Genomic DNA, 16042 nt, shown 5'->3' with positions numbered 1-16042 from the left:
ATTTTGTTGTACAGCTAGAATTTTAAATGGATTCAATTGAGATGTCATCACTGGCCTACACAAAATACCACATAATGTTAAAATTGAATGTTTTTCAACTTTTCATTAATACAACAAAAAAAAAATCTAAAATACATTTTAACGCTGAAATGAATCAATAAGCACCCCTTTATGTCAAGCTTAAAAAAATTCAGGAGTAAACATTTGTTTGGTCTCTGTGCAATAAGTGTTTAACATGACTTCTGAAGGACTACCTCATCTTTGTACCACACACACACACAAAGATAATTGCAAGGTCCCTGATTCGAGCAGTGAATTTCAAACACAGATTCAACCAAAGACCAGGGAGGTTTTCCAATGCCTCTCAAAGGGCACTTAATGGTAGATGGGTAAAAAAAAGCTGACATTCAATGCCATTGAGTATGGTGAAGTTATTAATTACACTTTGGAGGTGTATCAAGACACCCGGTCACTACAAAAATACAGGCCTGCTCCCTAACGCAGTTGCCGGAGAGGAATGACATTGATCAGAGATTTAACCATGAGGCCTATGGTGACATAAACCGGTTGAGTGGTGTTTTCCTAAGTCCGCTGACCACTTAACAGGGGGGTTACTATATAGAATTGGAAATACAAAACGATGTACTGAACAAATATATTCATTTATTCGAATACAATTTTAGCTACATGGGATGAAAAAATATATATATACACCAAAGTGCATTCAATTGAAATGTACATTTGTTTTCTGAGCACTAACACAATTCAGTTGTTTAAGAATAGCAAGCAATAAAAAGGACACATTCTTCAAAATGTTTCTTTACATAGATTCTTTCTTTTTGATTTTATGGTCAAATTAATCTAGATACAATGAGACATTTAAAAGCAGTTTAACAATTATTATTTTTTTTACAGCAAAGCCACAAACGGTTCTATTACTTTACAAAGAGCAAATCTAGAGCAACAACCAGGCTGTGTTTTGAACAGGGGTTGGAGCCAAAATTATTTTCCAATCGTTCCAAAACAGAATTTATTTTCATTCTGACCATAAAATAAAGTTTTTAACCAGTTTGAACACCCCAAAAAGTCACGGTTCATAATGCTCCTTTTTACCAAATAGCTCATTAAATGTAATTATCCAATTAGCACCGATAGAGAAGCTAGCTATTTAAGTGCAGGCGCAAGATCTGACTGAAATTTCACAGGTGGGGAGAGAGCAAGGGGTAGACATTGGAGGTTTGATTTGAAGCGCTAAAATACCTTGACATGTGAACTGGAATGTGTTCAGGCCACTACTAGCATTGACTTTACAGAATTATATACAAGACATGAGGAAACATTTTCGAAAAAACCAAAACATTAACCGGTTCTTAAGATTTGAAAGTGAACTTGATTGAAATCAAAGACCACTTTGTCTTATTCTATTTCAAGGAGCTGATCTAAGTCAATGCACTTCCATCAGATGGAAAAGAGAACCATATAGAAAAAGGACAGCCTGGTTTTTGCTCAGAATTTCAACACTAACATTTCTACAAACCTATAATAACTTCCATTGGTGTCTTCACATTAAACATTGTGTTAACTGTTGATTGATTGTTTTCATTGTTGCTTCTGCATACAGGTTCCCCCATAGAACATTTACACGCAAGGCTTCCACAGACATTGTTATAGTTCCTCTACAAAATACTAAATCAGATCATGCCTAATTTGACCTCATACAAGTAGAAAGGCACAATAGTGGTTCGCAAGCCAGCTAGCACACAAGCCATTATAAAACAGTGTCAAATTGATACTGATCGATCATCTCAATTACGAAAATACTATTCTCATCAAATTATTATTTGTAAACTTTTTTTGGGGTGGGAAATTACCATAAAATAGCTTTGTGCTTATAAAGGACTCCATAGCTAGAGGAGAGAGGCTCCATATGCGTAGTCTTTCACATTCCTTTTCCTCATCTAATAGAATGTAAACACGAAATCTGACCAACACTCATCACTGGTTAATCACAAGCATTCACATTTGAACTAAATAAAACAGAACTTTTAGTACTTTTGAGATTGGTAGTCTTGTTACTTCATACACTTTCCGATCTGTTTAAGAGAGAACATTTTACATTTGAAGGAAAACGCAGGCACAGGACTGTATTACCATGATTACATAGCAATACATCTAGTGCAACATCGACTGAATTATGATGGAGGGAATGTAAAAAGATGGGAATTCATACAGATGAACAAAAATGGTGCTGGTCTCTTATCTAGCGGGATATCCCTATTCCAAATCAGACAGAAGAATAGAATGTTTTAAACAAACAGGCAGGAGTTCCCTTCACACACCAGAGCTAAGAAATGCTCCCTCATATGCACACGCACTTAAAGTTCTGAAGGTCCCTCTTCAGGTTCATTCAGCTCCATGGAGTAATAGTCCAATGGTCGCCTAAGGATAAAAGCACACACAACAATCATTACAGTATCATTATCTAAATTAGTTCATAATAGAACACCACTTTGACCCTGAATAATTCAAATAAAGTATTTTGAATGAATATCAAGAGGACAAATTTCTCATTGTTGGAGCAGTCAGAATACTGGATCACCTTGAAGAGCTCACATTTAAGCTTTTCTGAGAACTGCAACAATGGCACCACATGATTATGTGTTAGAAGGGTGAGGTTGAGGCAGGAACATTTGAGCTAATCATGTTTCTATCCACTTGGGAGTAAAAGGCCTAACTGTGTGACTCCATTATGTACAGTTGCATAAAGTGAAATGATGCCTCTTCACTTAACCACTGAGCCAAACTGAAAACTTGAGCATTTGTGCATACATATTCTATGCATGTCCGAGTATGCATGCACATTTGGGACTGTATGCATGCATGCGTGTGTGTGTGGTGTGTGTGTGTGGTCTCACCTCTTTTTGTAGAGGTAGGTAAAGAGGGCTGCTCCCAGTCCCAGTAGCAGTAGAGCTCCCAGCACCAGGCCAATCTGCAGGCCCAGGGCAAACTCTGAGAAGAAACACCATCAGTCAGCTAAGCTTAGCCCTGGACTAAAAAGCACTTCAAAAATGGAGCTTCTCTAGGCTTACAGAGAAGGCTTAATCTGTGTCTCGGAAACCGGCTCATAGGAAATAAACCTGTGCATTGAACTACACTCCCAACATGAGCATGTTTGACTTAAACGTTATTAGCCAACGTTCACTTTATAAAAACATCAGGAGAGCACCGCGCCTGCTAGGGTTAATGACTCATATATATATATATATATATATATTAATAAAAAAAACACAAAAGTATGTGGACACCCATTCAAAATTAGTGGATTTGTCTATTTCAGCCACACCAGTTGCTGACAGGTGTATAAAATTGAGCACACAGCCATGCAATCTCCATAGACAAACATTGGCAATAGAATGGCCCGTACTGAAGAGCTCAGTGACTTTCAACGTGGCACCGTCATAGGATGCCACATTTCCAACAAGTTAGTAGGTCAAATTTCTGCCCTGCTAGAGCTGCCCCAGTCAACTATGTGCTGTTATTGTGAAGTGGAAACTTCTAGGAGCAACAACGGCTCAGCCGTGAAGTGGCAGGCCACACAAGCTCACAGAAAGGGGCCACCGAGTGCTGATAAAAATAGTCTGTCCTCGGTTGCAACACTCACTAACGAGTTCCATGACAATGCGCCCATGCACAAAGCGAGGTCCATACAGAAATGGTTTGTTGAGATCTGTGTGGAAGAACTTGACTGGCCTGCTCCGAGCCCTGCCCTCAACCCCATCGAACACCTTTGGGATGAATTGGAACAACGACTGCAAGGCAGGCCTAATTGCCCAACATCAGTGCCTGAACTCACTAATGCTCTTGTGGCTGGATGGAAGCAAGTCCCCGCAGAAATGTTCCAACATCTAGCGGAAAGCCGTCCTAGAAAAGCGACTCCATATTATTGTCCATGATTTTAAAATTAGATGTTTGATGAGCAGATGTCCACATACACTACATTACCAAAAGTATCTGAGTAGTTTCCATGACTATTGACTGTCTAAATCTGAACAAAGATTGCCACCTTCTGGAGAATACAGAGAAAATGTGTTACAAATACTGTATCAGTCCTACATTGGAAAACTTTGCACAGATTTCCAATGCTGAATAAGAGAAATCCTAAATCTTGAGGCAGCTGCAGCAGCTATAGCGAGTCTATCCCACTGGAATAACAGAAGGGTACAGTTGGATGCAACAATTTTTTTTATTACGCAGGATTCAACTCAATGCCTCCAGGGCTGTTCTGTGGGTTGGTTTGTTTTCATTCCAACCAATATCCTTGGCTTTGATTGGCTGTTAGCCCAGTTTAGCAGTTTTTCATTGCTTCATATCTGATAGGGCTCATACTATTCAACACTAGTGGTGTTTAGTGGTGTGTGTCCTGAGTTAAAGCAATGAGATATCCTTCAATCGTGTTGGGTAATATTCAGCTGTGTTTGCTCACACATATCAAGAGCGCTATGTCCAGGTATTCAATCAAGGTTTAGTGGTAGTGTTGTGTTCAGGCTGTAAGTGTTGGGCTCAGACCAGGGTTGTGTTCATTAGGGCACACTGTAGAAAAACATTTCAAAAAGCTGTGCAGCGGAAAATGAAAACCTACCCATTCCGGACAGTTTTCTTCCGTTTCGTGCCCAGTGAGCACAACCCAGGTTAGTGAATGTTGTTCAGGTGTGGGTGGGGGGGGGACTCACCAGTGCTCATGCGTCGGTCAGTAGCCGGGTCGGTACAGGTGTCCCCCTGGGTGAGGGAGGTCTGGAGGATGAGGGCCCTCTGATGGTCCGACAGGGCCTGGATGTTCCCCAGTACACGGAGCCACCCGGCCACACAGGAGAAGTTGGCCACTGAAACACACACACACACACACACAAAAGGCGGGTTCTCCAGTTTAAACAGAGATGAAAACACATTGGTAATGTTACAAAGTGAAATGACTATGGCAGGAAACATAAAACCAAAACCCATATTCTCAACACTGGATGACCAAAAAAACATAGTATTGCACATTGCAGTATTGTTATGCGCATGAATATCAATGACCAAATGTGTTATACGTGTGCTCGTGTTTGCAACTGTGTGTGTGTGTGTCGTCTCTGTAATGCTAGTGTTGTGTCTCACCCTGCAGGTAGAGGGCAGAGATTCCACAGTGACATCTTTCCTCTAGATAGCCAGCCACATCCATCTCACTGTGACCCTGCACCAGTCCACTGCAGTCTGACAGAGAAAGTAAAAGATTGATAGAGAGAAAGAAGGAAAGATATAAAGAGAGTAAGAGTTTGTATGATTAAGGAAGGTACATAAGCCATTAGAGATACTAATGAGTTGAGACCACTTGATCGAACAGCATTATGTATCCTGCACTTAACATCACAAAAAGCCCTATATCCCAAGAAATACGGATGACATGGCTTACTTCCTGGGTGCTCCTGCCAATCACCGGAGAGGGGAGCCAGGCATAGGTTAAGGTCGCTGGAGAAAGCGGGGCTGGGGCAGATGTTGGTCAGGCGCGGGGTGGGGGAGGAGCTGGTCCAGGAGGAGGGGCTTCTCGCCTCGCAACAGGAGCAACGGCTGAGAGACACGGGACCGTCCTCCACTGACCTGTGGTGTACAAACAGAGGCACACACACACAAAACAATCTTTAGTGACACTAACAAAAGACTGACTAGCTTGACTTAACCTATAACAGGAGTGGCCAAACTTTCTGGCCCGAGGGAAAAATCAGGATTATGAAATTCAACAGAGGGCAGCACAGATTTTTTAATCAATTTGCAAGCCAGAAAAAGGGCAGTTATTTCAAAATATAAGTCCATTATCATGTTTACATACTTTATAATAATTGTGCAGATAACAGCACCAGAATTGCAATTTTGCTGTATTGTGTGTATCACAATACAATAGCTAATATAATAGCTAATAGCTCTTACTGTTCAAAAGCTAGAAACCGCTCCGTTTGTCCCAACAGCTAATAGTCGATATCGGTTCTATGAAATAAGCGGCACATTCTGTTGACTACAAAATATTTTTCTGTAACCTTCTGGCGGCCCAAACCAAACTTTTGGCCGGCCTTGCCTATACCTTGACCAAATTGTTTTATTACCAGTAGTACACAAAGCAAATACAAGTAAATGTAATTCCTACCTGAGTACAGGCATCACCTGCTGCCCTCTGGTGGCAGAGAGTTTAATGAGCAATCTCAGTTCAACACTGAACACTAGTGTGTCACGAAGAGTGCTGTTGGTTAGGGTGGTACCAGCTCTACACACAGTGACTGTGTCAGAACACAGGACTACAGCCCCATTGGCCGGAATTGTGGCCCCCTTGGGAAACACCTGGTCTGTGTGGAAGAGAAGGGAGAGGGGGAAGACCAAAAGTGGTGGTGAGGTAGGGAAAGATACATTTTATTTGTGCCGTTAATCTTTTCAGGGTAGTGTTCATTAGGGCAACAAAAAGTTTACAAACAGAAAAATTAAAATGAGTACTACCCTCCTGTTACACTCTGTTTTGGACCATTGTCTTCTGATTTGTGCCAAGGAAACATGACCCTGATCTCACCTGCTCCCGTGATGTTCCCGATGAGGTAGAAGCCGTTATGGTCTGTGATTCCGGTCAGAGGGAGGGCCATAGTTGTACCAGCGCGATACTCTTCAAACACAGTCAGGACCAGGCCCTGTAGAGAAGTCAGGGGCGATCCTAACAGCTCCACAAACCCGCTCTGCTGGCTGTGGTTGGTCCAGTGGGCACCGCCCACCTCACTGATGACCACACCCTCGGGGGGAGGGGGTGGGCGGGGACAAGAGTTCTCCCTCAGAGGTGTGGGTGGGGCCACCTGAAGAACAATATAATGGATTGGATTTCAATTGGCAAGGTCATCGAAATTGTTAAAAGGTTTTTAAAAACAATTCTAATAAATACAACAGTTGGACAATGGATGAAGATACTCCAATTTTTATAATGCATCAGATATTGACTGAATTATAGCACATAAAACATTTTACTGGCATGGACAAATAACGAATGATGTTCATGGATTTTGGTGGGAATTCAGGTATTCAATTTGTCATCAATTTCAATTTTATTTTCTTAGAACACACTCATATCCACATTTTGTTTTTGTATTAGTTTCTTTATGTTAACACAATAAAGACCTAAGTGCCTAATTTTCATAAATACACTGGGTGTATTTGCAATTGCATACAGTTGCGGGTCGGAAGATTACATACACCGAGGTTGGAGTCATTAAAACTCATTTTTCAAACACTCCCCGAAACTCTGTTTTTGCTTTGTCATTACGGGGTATTGTGTAGATTGAGGAAAAAAACAATTTAAATCAATATTAGAATAAGGCTGTAACGTAACAAAATGTGGAAAAAGGCATGGGTTCTGAATAGTTTCCAAATCCAATGTACAGTTGAAGTCAGGAAGTTTACATTTACTTAGGTTGGAGTCAATTAAACTCGTTTTTCAACCACTCCACAAATTTATTTTTAATTAACAAACTATAGTTTTGGCAAGTCGGTTAGAACATCTACTTGACACAGATAATTTTTCCAACAATTGTTTACAGACAGATTATTTCACTTACAATTCACTGCATCACAATTCCAGTGGGTCAGAAGTTTACAGACTTCTGTTGACTGTGCCTTTGAACCGCTTGGAAAATTCCAGAAAATCACATCATGGCTTTAGAAGCTTTGTAAACCTCCACAAGTCTGGTTCATACTTGGGAGCAATTTCAAAATGCCTGAAAATACCACGTTCATCTGTACAAACAATTGTGCGCAAGTATAAACATCATGGGACCACGCAGCCGTCATCCTGCTCAGGAAGGAGAAGCGTTCTGTCTCCTAGAGATGAACGTACTCGTGTGAAAAGTGCAAACCAATCCCAGAACAACAGCAAAGAACCTTGTGAAGATGCTGAGGTAACAGGTACAAAAACATCTATATCTACAGAAAAAAAGAGTCCTATAATCGACATAACCTGAAAGACCGCTCAGCAAGGAAGAAGCCACTGCTCCAAAACCGCCATAAAAAAGCCAGACTACAGTTTGCAACTGCACATGGGGACTTAGATCGTACCTTTAGGAGAAATGTCCTCTGGTCTGATGAAACAAAAATAGAACTGTTTGGCCAAAATGACCATCAATATGCTTGGGGGAGAAAGGGGGATGATTGCAAGTCGAAGAACACCATCCCAACCATGAAGCACGGGGGTGGCAGCGTCATGTTCTGGGGGTGCTTTGCTGCAGGAGGGACTGGTGCGCTTCACAAAATAGATGGCATCATGAGGTAGGAAAATTATGTGGATATATTGAAGCAACATCTCAAGACATCAGTCAGGAAGTTAAAGCTTGGTCACAAATGGGTCTTCCAAATGGACAATGACCCCAAGCATACTTCCAAAGTTGTGGCAAAATGGCTTAAGGACAACAAAGTCAAGGTATTGGAGCGGCCATCACAAAGCCCTGACCTCAACCCTATAGGGCAGAACTGAAAAAGCATGTGTGAGCAAGGAGGCCTACAAACCAGATTCAGTTACACCAGCTCTTTCAAGAGGAATGGGCCAAAATTCACCCAATTTATTGTGGGAAGCTTGTGGAAGGCTACCCGAAACATCTGACCCAAGTTAAACAATTTAAAGGCAACGCTACCAAATACTAATTGAGTGTATGTAAACTTCTGACCCACTGGGAATGTGATGAAAGAAATGATGCTAAATGTAAAATGTACTACTCTTGAACCTTTGGATGCCATCTACCATAGTGCCCTTTGTTAGGTTACAGTTATGATACTCATCACTTCATCCTGTATCAAAAGGTTGGTTGGACTTTACTAAAGACCCGTAGATCTCTACATTACTCCCAGACTATTTGCATTGCCCCCCCCCCCCCCCTTCTGGAACGCTGCTGCTACTCTCTGTTATTAACTACGCATAGTCACTTTAATAACTCTACCTACATGTACATATTACCTCAACACTGGTGCCCCCACACATTGACTCTGTACCGGTATCCCCTGTATTCAGCCCTGCTATTGTTATTTACAGCTGCGCTTTAATTATTATTATTTATTTTTTTAGGTATTTTTTTTTAAACTGCATTGTTGGTTAAGTGCTTGCAAGTAAGTATCTCACTGTAAGGTCTACCTCTTGTATTCGGCGCATGTGACAAATAAATTAGTTTGGGACTCCACCAAACTAGGTAAATCTGCTTTTAGTTTTAATGCACCGTATTTCCGATCAAAATTCAAAATCTATTTTATCTTGATGTTTTGGTGCAGTTCGGGCAATTTAAAGTATTGATTGGGGACTTATTTATGGAGGAATGTAATCGTTTTTCGTGATGTTTTATTTGTGCTTCCGATGACTGTTTTTGTATTTTAACACGTATATTTTGTGTATAATGCATGTTGTATTATACAGGGTGCATTTGAAAAACAGATCAAGGTCTCAATATGTACTCCCTGTTTAAAAAAAAGTAAAAACATAGAAAAGGGGTGTCAATAGAAGGATACCCTTGGACGAAAAAAATCAACACGCTTGGCTCTAGATTACACCTATCTAAACATACTTCACTTTGTTGTGAGATCAGACATAATATCACTATAATCTGAGTTTTCATTTTAGGAAGTTGCTTTCATTTCAGCGCAGCTAATTTGTAAACATTTCAACTGTATTAAATTAGTACTTCTTTGGTGATGTAAATGTCGAGACTGTGCATTAAATCCCAGACTAAGCTTTCTTATTATATTCAACGGAAAGACAATATGTTCCATTGATCCCATTACCACGGTGTGTTTGACAGGTCATTACAAATCAAATCATATGTTATTTGTCACATAGACATGATTAGCAGATGTTAATGCAAGTGTAGCGAAATGCTTGTTCTTCTAGTTCTGACCATGCAGTAATATACAAACATTTCCTTAAAAAAAACGACAGTGATCAAAATGGCAAATTTCACCGAAAAGTGACAAGTTTGCAACGTAGTCTACTAAAATAATTCAAATTCTGATTAAAAGGCAAATGCAGTTTAGCAGTATTAGCGGCTTGACATTAGAACCATGCTGACACATGGGGGCAGAAGGGAAAGCTGTTTATATTGCTGGCTGGCTTATGGAGAATGCGTTGACGCAGCTGCAGGGAACAGAGGGCATTTTTCTCAAAACGGTGCAGAGGTAAAGATGGTTTTGCTTTGGCTAGGTAACTGCTGTTTGACTGGTCATGAAACTAAACTAGTGTTTTAATCTCAGTGCTGAGCTAGTGCGTAACAGCCATTTCTTGTATGTCATGTGTTTGTAGAAAGTTAAGTCCCCTATTGACCGAGGTGAACGAAGCTACAGCAACAAGGTAATAATGGCTGGAGTCAATTTTGCTTGCTGTTCTCCAAATGGCATTTTAATTGGGCTTAATTTGGCCCAAACATAGACCTGAAAGATTGGTTCAGATTTAGTCCAGTCCAAATCTGATGTTTCAAAAGTTTGGACAGCAGAGTAGAGTCCTATACAGAAGAGTAGAATAGAGTTCAGTACAGCACAGAAGAGCACATGAGTTGAGAACAGTATAATAATGTACTGAACCGTACTCTACTTTATAGAACTCAACTGTTCTGTACTCTACTGAGCTCTGTGCTGTACTTTGATGTCCCAACTTGTGAAACAGACGTCTATGATTGGTTCAGATTTGGTCTGGACCAACCAAATGTGGTCTTGTTTGGGGCTGAAGATCATTAAAATAATAGCCAGTGTGTAGAATAATACCCAAATATACAAAGGAGAATATATGTTTTTGAAATCAATGGTCGGCATACATTTTAAAGTGAAAAATCTTTTTCACTGTTACCATGGAATTGTCCAAACACGTATTGAGCAATAATCTCTTTCTCACATGCATATATTGTGACACATCGTGGTAAAAGTGCAATTTTTTACCAGTGTGGAAATAAATCTGGTTTATATTACACTATTTAAAGTGAGAGTGAAGTACCTTAAGTAGGTGTATTACACTATTTAGGGTGAGCGTGACATACTTTAAGATGTATTACTATTTAAGGTATGAGCGAAGTATATTAAATAGGGCCTCTACTCCATAGGCTGAGCGAAGTATTATGGGTAGAGAAGAGTATTGAGGGATCCTCACCACAAAAGCAGAGAGGTCGGCAGGCAGCAGGCCATTACAGCGGCTCAAGGCCTCGTCTCCGGACTGCACCTCCGGGTCCTCCAGCAGGGGGAGCTGTCCTGGGGTCAACGCATCACTCAGCTCCTGGGCGTCCTTGTCCGAGCCCCTCAGCCGGTACACCACCGCGTCCAGCAACCCCTGGGTCGGGATCCCGTTTTGGGAGGCTGAGGGCGGGCCAAAGGCGCTGCGGTACAAGGCCACTGCGTCCGGCCCGTTCTGGATGGTGTTGGGAGGCAGGCGAACCGAGGGGGCCGGGACCAGCCTATCACTGCCCACCAGGAAGTAGCCTTGGGCAGTGGTGAAGTGGCCTGTGAGGCTGATCTCACGGTAGGGCTTGCTGTTATGTCCACTGAACAGGAGGAGCCACACTCCTTGTAGGGAGATGCGGCGGCCCGACGGGTGCCACAGCTCAATGAACTCGCCGTCCTCGGCCGAGCCCGGGTTGTCTGCATTTAGCTCGCTGATCAGGAAGTCACCCCGGGCCCAGAGCGGGAAGTGAGGGGGCACCTCCGTACTCCCAGGGACTACTGAAGGGGATATAGCAAATATCAAAAAAGTTAAAAACTCACCACTATTGGGATCGTTTGGTCACTAGTTATATTAAGTTGCTCTTATACCTGTGTTTGTAAAGACATGTTGTTTGATTTGATTACAAGTTGATTACAATTATTCTGTTAGACTAATGTTAGACTCCATTAGCTGTGATTGATTAGAAGCTAATTGACTCTCACTAGCCTAAGCACCAATGTGTATCACCAATGTAATGGCGTGTGATAGAGAAATATGTAACAATCACCAGTGACGTGAGGACAAATCTTTGGCCAGGGGCACTGGTTGGGCTGTCCGGGGGTTTGTGGCGCTTCCCAGAATACACCGGGGTCTCTTGTCCAACTGGCCACACCACAGCGACTGAGGTAGAGGCATCCCTCCCCAAATCTGAGAATGACCAGCAAGGTTAGTACTTCAGCCTAAGATAGAAAGATAAATAGATGGAAAGATGGCTGGATGAGTAGATGGATAAAGAGATTAAAAGAAGGTTTGATTACCTGGCGCTGAGCTGGTAGGGCTGTCTGCCTGGTATGAGGGTCTCTGTGAGGTTTGCACTGGGTTGGTCCCCTGGTCCAATGTACACGAAGGCATCTAAGGGCTGTGTCTGGCTCAAAGGGCTGCCCACAGGGAAGTCGGAGGCCTTGCCACTATACAGCGCCACCGCCCCAGACTCATCTCCTGATGAACAACGCAACACAGCAGAACTTAATCACTCAACAATTCTCACCAACCAACACTTCAGTACAACAAGTTTCTCGTACAGGAAGTGAAACAAGTTGCGTAGATATAATTTCACACATACAAAAATACTACAGGTCCAGCTCCTTGACTAGACAGATAATCTCTGCAAGGCCTCCCAATGAACAGATATGAAAAAAATATTCTACCAATGAAAAGCAGCTTGAATAGGAACTCCTTCAGGTACTGTTCACTGACCTTTCATGTTGTTCTTGTCAATGGTGATGGAGAGCAGGCCTTCCCTGGAGTTGGACACGTCCACACTCGCACTGATCGTTTCCGTCCGCCCGTCCAGTACCAGCAGCACCAGAGGTCCTGCAGCCTGGGACTCACTTAGCTCCACAAACCCGTCCACCTGCCCCCCTCCCAGCTTCAGCTCGCTGATACGTGTAGTGGCAGCACTGGAACCAGAGGGTGTGCAGCGGTTGCGTTGGCCAGGTGAAGGTAGGGCCACCTGGAAGCCCCAGTTTTCCCCAGAGACCAGGCACCTTTCGATTGACTCGTCTCCCTCGTGGGCCCCCTCGTCCTCTACGAAGGCCGACTCCCCAGGGGTCAAAATCTCAGCCAGGACCTCCGCACCCCCAGACCGCCGCGTCATGTACACGATTGCATCCACCAGCCCCACGGCTGTGGCATTCATCTTCTCCCCATAGCGTGTGGCAGACGTGTGGTAAAGAGCAATGGCGTCCGGGCCATTCTGGACGGTGTTGGGCGGGAGGGGGATGGCTGGTTTGGGCTGCATGTCCACCGAGCCAACCAGGAAGAAGCCCCGGTCGTCCGTGGTGTGGCCCTTCAAGTCCAGTACTTTGTAGGCTATATTGCCATTTCCATTGTAGAACACCAGGGTGTAGCCGTCCAGTGAAGCCCTCTGACCGCCGGTATGATAGAGCTCAACGAACTCTGTGGTGTCCAGTTTGGGGTTGTCTGCGTTAACCTCACTGATGAGGAGGCAGTGATCTCCCTTGACTGACGCAACCAGACACACGGACAGACAAACAGCGTATGCTGTGACTACTTGAAGGGCCAGTCTTTCCATCATGGCTGTCTACTTAACCAAAAATGTCAGTGCTAAAATGCATGGATGGCAGACGGTCTCTGAAAGATTAAGAAAATAAGGAAGACACTTCAGGCTTGAAAACAACTATTGCCTAGAAGTCACAGACAATAACATGGAGCTGGAGTGAGGATATCAATTCAACTGTCTTCATCACACAGACAAGGGGCAACCTCTGAACTGTTTTCTTTGGATTTGACAAGTACAGACAGATTGAGGACTAGGCTACTGTGGTGCATGTTGCAATCTAGGCTAGTAGAACCTGACATTTGCCCAAAGGGAGTATTGAATGCATGAGTCATCAAAACAAGAATATGATCGGGAATGTATGTCTCTGTCATGAGTCACAGTGAGGATAAATCATGCATTTCTTGAAAAATCACATTCTAGGAAGTGGGTTTCATCCCAAATAATGTATTAATGTAAACATTTGCAAACTGTGCATTTTATTTATTTATTCTCAAAAAGTGCGAGGGAAGACTTTTTCCAATAGTTTCCTGAACCATGAATTAACCAAACGTAGCTGTAATCTTCGGTATGCACTGTTAAAATAAAAATGTGTGTTATTCAATTTTTGATCGTTTCTTACCAAAAGCGTTTCCAGGGAAGCACACCGACGGTGAATATATTGGCTCGACTACGGTACTCGGTAGTGCAAGGAAAACGAAGAAAGTTGCCTGCTAAAAAAATATTAAAATACCTAACTAGGCTACTCTACGTGATTTGTAGCCATATAGTGTAAATATTGGAACTGTATTGAATATATTCAGTTAAAATCCCATTCAAGACCACAACTTGTTGCATTGAAGACGCTATTCAAGTCACGGTAAGCTATTGCTTCATCTCAGCGACGAAACGGTTGTCATTCGAGATCATCAGTGCCACACAGGGTTACAAAGTAGCGACGTGATTTACTGTATTTCAGTGTCCCGTCCGCGACGACGGGATTATCGAAACAATGTTACAATCGAACAGAGGACGAATCCGTTTCTGTATTCCGAGAGAGAGATTCGAAAACTTTGTTTCAATCCCTGCCGCGCCCAGCGTTGTGTCCTCATTGACAAAGCACTTTCTCCCCCTGCTCGTGCGTGGGCGGTCGGAGGGGGATGATGCTTGGGTGTCGTTCTTGTTGTGCGTAACATTCCAGGCCATCCAAGTTCAGCCTTGATTTATATGGCCACTTGACCCCTGACTATTCGCAAGGAATGTGCAACACCTTGGCCACACTAGCAAGTTGGCTATTCCTAGCTGAAATTAAATAGGGCCAGTTGACCTTTTAATGAGCATGAAGAAAAATAGTTAATACATTGTTAACGTTCACAATTGGCAATTTGTCTCTGAATGTAGAGCCAAGTCTACCACTGACTTTCCACATGTGTTTTTTTTTCATTGTTGTTTGGACAGTAGAAGTGAGAAAATTGTTTTAAATTCCACACAGAATAATTGTCTCTTGCATACTATTTTAAATCATACAGTCAATGATATTTGGGAAACAGTCCTGCAAAAGAAGTTGGCTGAGATAAATTGTTGATCTGAACTTTTCCTGTTGATGAGGTGGTGTTGAAAACAGCTGACTTAAAAAGGATCCAGTGACCAGAGAAATGAGGAACCTGTGGTCAAAGTGCGCTTCTTTTGGCTTTTCATTTACTTGCCTTTTAGTACACGTTAAACCTCAATATTTCAGTCACATTTCCTTCTAATTCTTAAAAGTTACCATTCCCCCAATAAGAACTAGGATATTTGGTTGCAAGATATCAATTTACAAAGGGTATTTCAATTTTTAAGTGCTTGTGGTTCTCTACAAGGCTGGGTCTCTGCATCCGGGGTCTTTCTCTCAGTCTGGGTCATGGTTAATGATCTTGAACTGGACTGTGGTGTAGCCCAATTCTCAAATTAACACATCTCCATATGTGATGTGAATGTGGGTTTGATGTCCTGGGTCAGCCATGCAGAGACAGAACCTCTAACACAACCAGAAGAATTTGCTGTCCTCTCATTGTACCAGGATGTGTAAAGATATGTACACCTTCATGTTAAATTCACTTGATGTAAATGTATGTTATAATTATGTTGCATAGAGTCTACAATGTAGACCTATAGAATTCAGGAAATTAACCTGCTGTGGTTAAAGGTTTTTAGAAAAGGCCTAGAAAATGACATTTAGTGAAATATATGTGATGTGCTTGCTAGTCTTGAAGCATTTATGGTTATGAAATAGAAATAGTAGTGGAAGTGGTACTAAATGTATTTTCATAGGCTGTGTGTTAGTTATAGTGACCTATTTTGGTGTGGTTTGCAGGTGTGGAGTTATTATAGTGGGCTAGTATAGTAGGCTAGAGTGAGTACTATGACATCCTATGCCATATGTGTTTTTAAGCTCTCAGAATGTTTTAGTTTGAACATTCTGAAAGTTCTGTTGCAGTGATTTCAGTTTAGAATGCTGAATCCTGCATTCAACCATTTAAATGAATGGGGATACAACAAGCTTT

At 42.2% G+C, this 16042-nt stretch overlaps 1 protein-coding gene across 2 annotated transcripts; it reads right to left on the bottom strand.

Moving 5' to 3' along the window:
- Positions 1-643: 643 nt before the first annotated feature.
- LOC139376422 (uncharacterized) lies at positions 644-14650 on the bottom strand. 2 transcript variants are annotated; one of them, XM_071119001.1, is made up of 12 exons: positions 14143-14650; positions 12698-13594; positions 12259-12439; positions 12009-12148; positions 11174-11736; positions 6590-6863; positions 6176-6371; positions 5450-5634; positions 5155-5250; positions 4731-4880; positions 2916-3009; positions 644-2439 (listed from the first exon to the last, which is right to left on the bottom strand). In XM_071119001.1, exons 2-12 carry the CDS (start codon positions 13536-13538, stop codon positions 2376-2378), a joined length of 2784 nt encoding a protein of 927 aa, XP_070975102.1. In that variant the 5' UTR covers positions 13539-13594; positions 14143-14650; the 3' UTR covers positions 644-2375. The 2 variants fall into 2 exon arrangements, with proteins under 2 accessions (XP_070975102.1, XP_070975101.1); XM_071119000.1 differs by having other exon boundaries at positions 11174-11739; positions 14143-14633.
- Positions 14651-16042: the final 1392 nt, after the last annotated feature.

The sequence above is a fragment of the Oncorhynchus clarkii genome, chromosome 20, assembly GCF_045791955.1.
Source record: "Oncorhynchus clarkii lewisi isolate Uvic-CL-2024 chromosome 20, UVic_Ocla_1.0, whole genome shotgun sequence".
Lineage (NCBI taxonomy): Eukaryota > Metazoa > Chordata > Actinopteri > Salmoniformes > Salmonidae > Oncorhynchus > Oncorhynchus clarkii.
The sequence above is the reverse complement of the archived record's forward strand: the minus strand, read 5'-3'. Positions and strand labels throughout refer to the sequence as shown.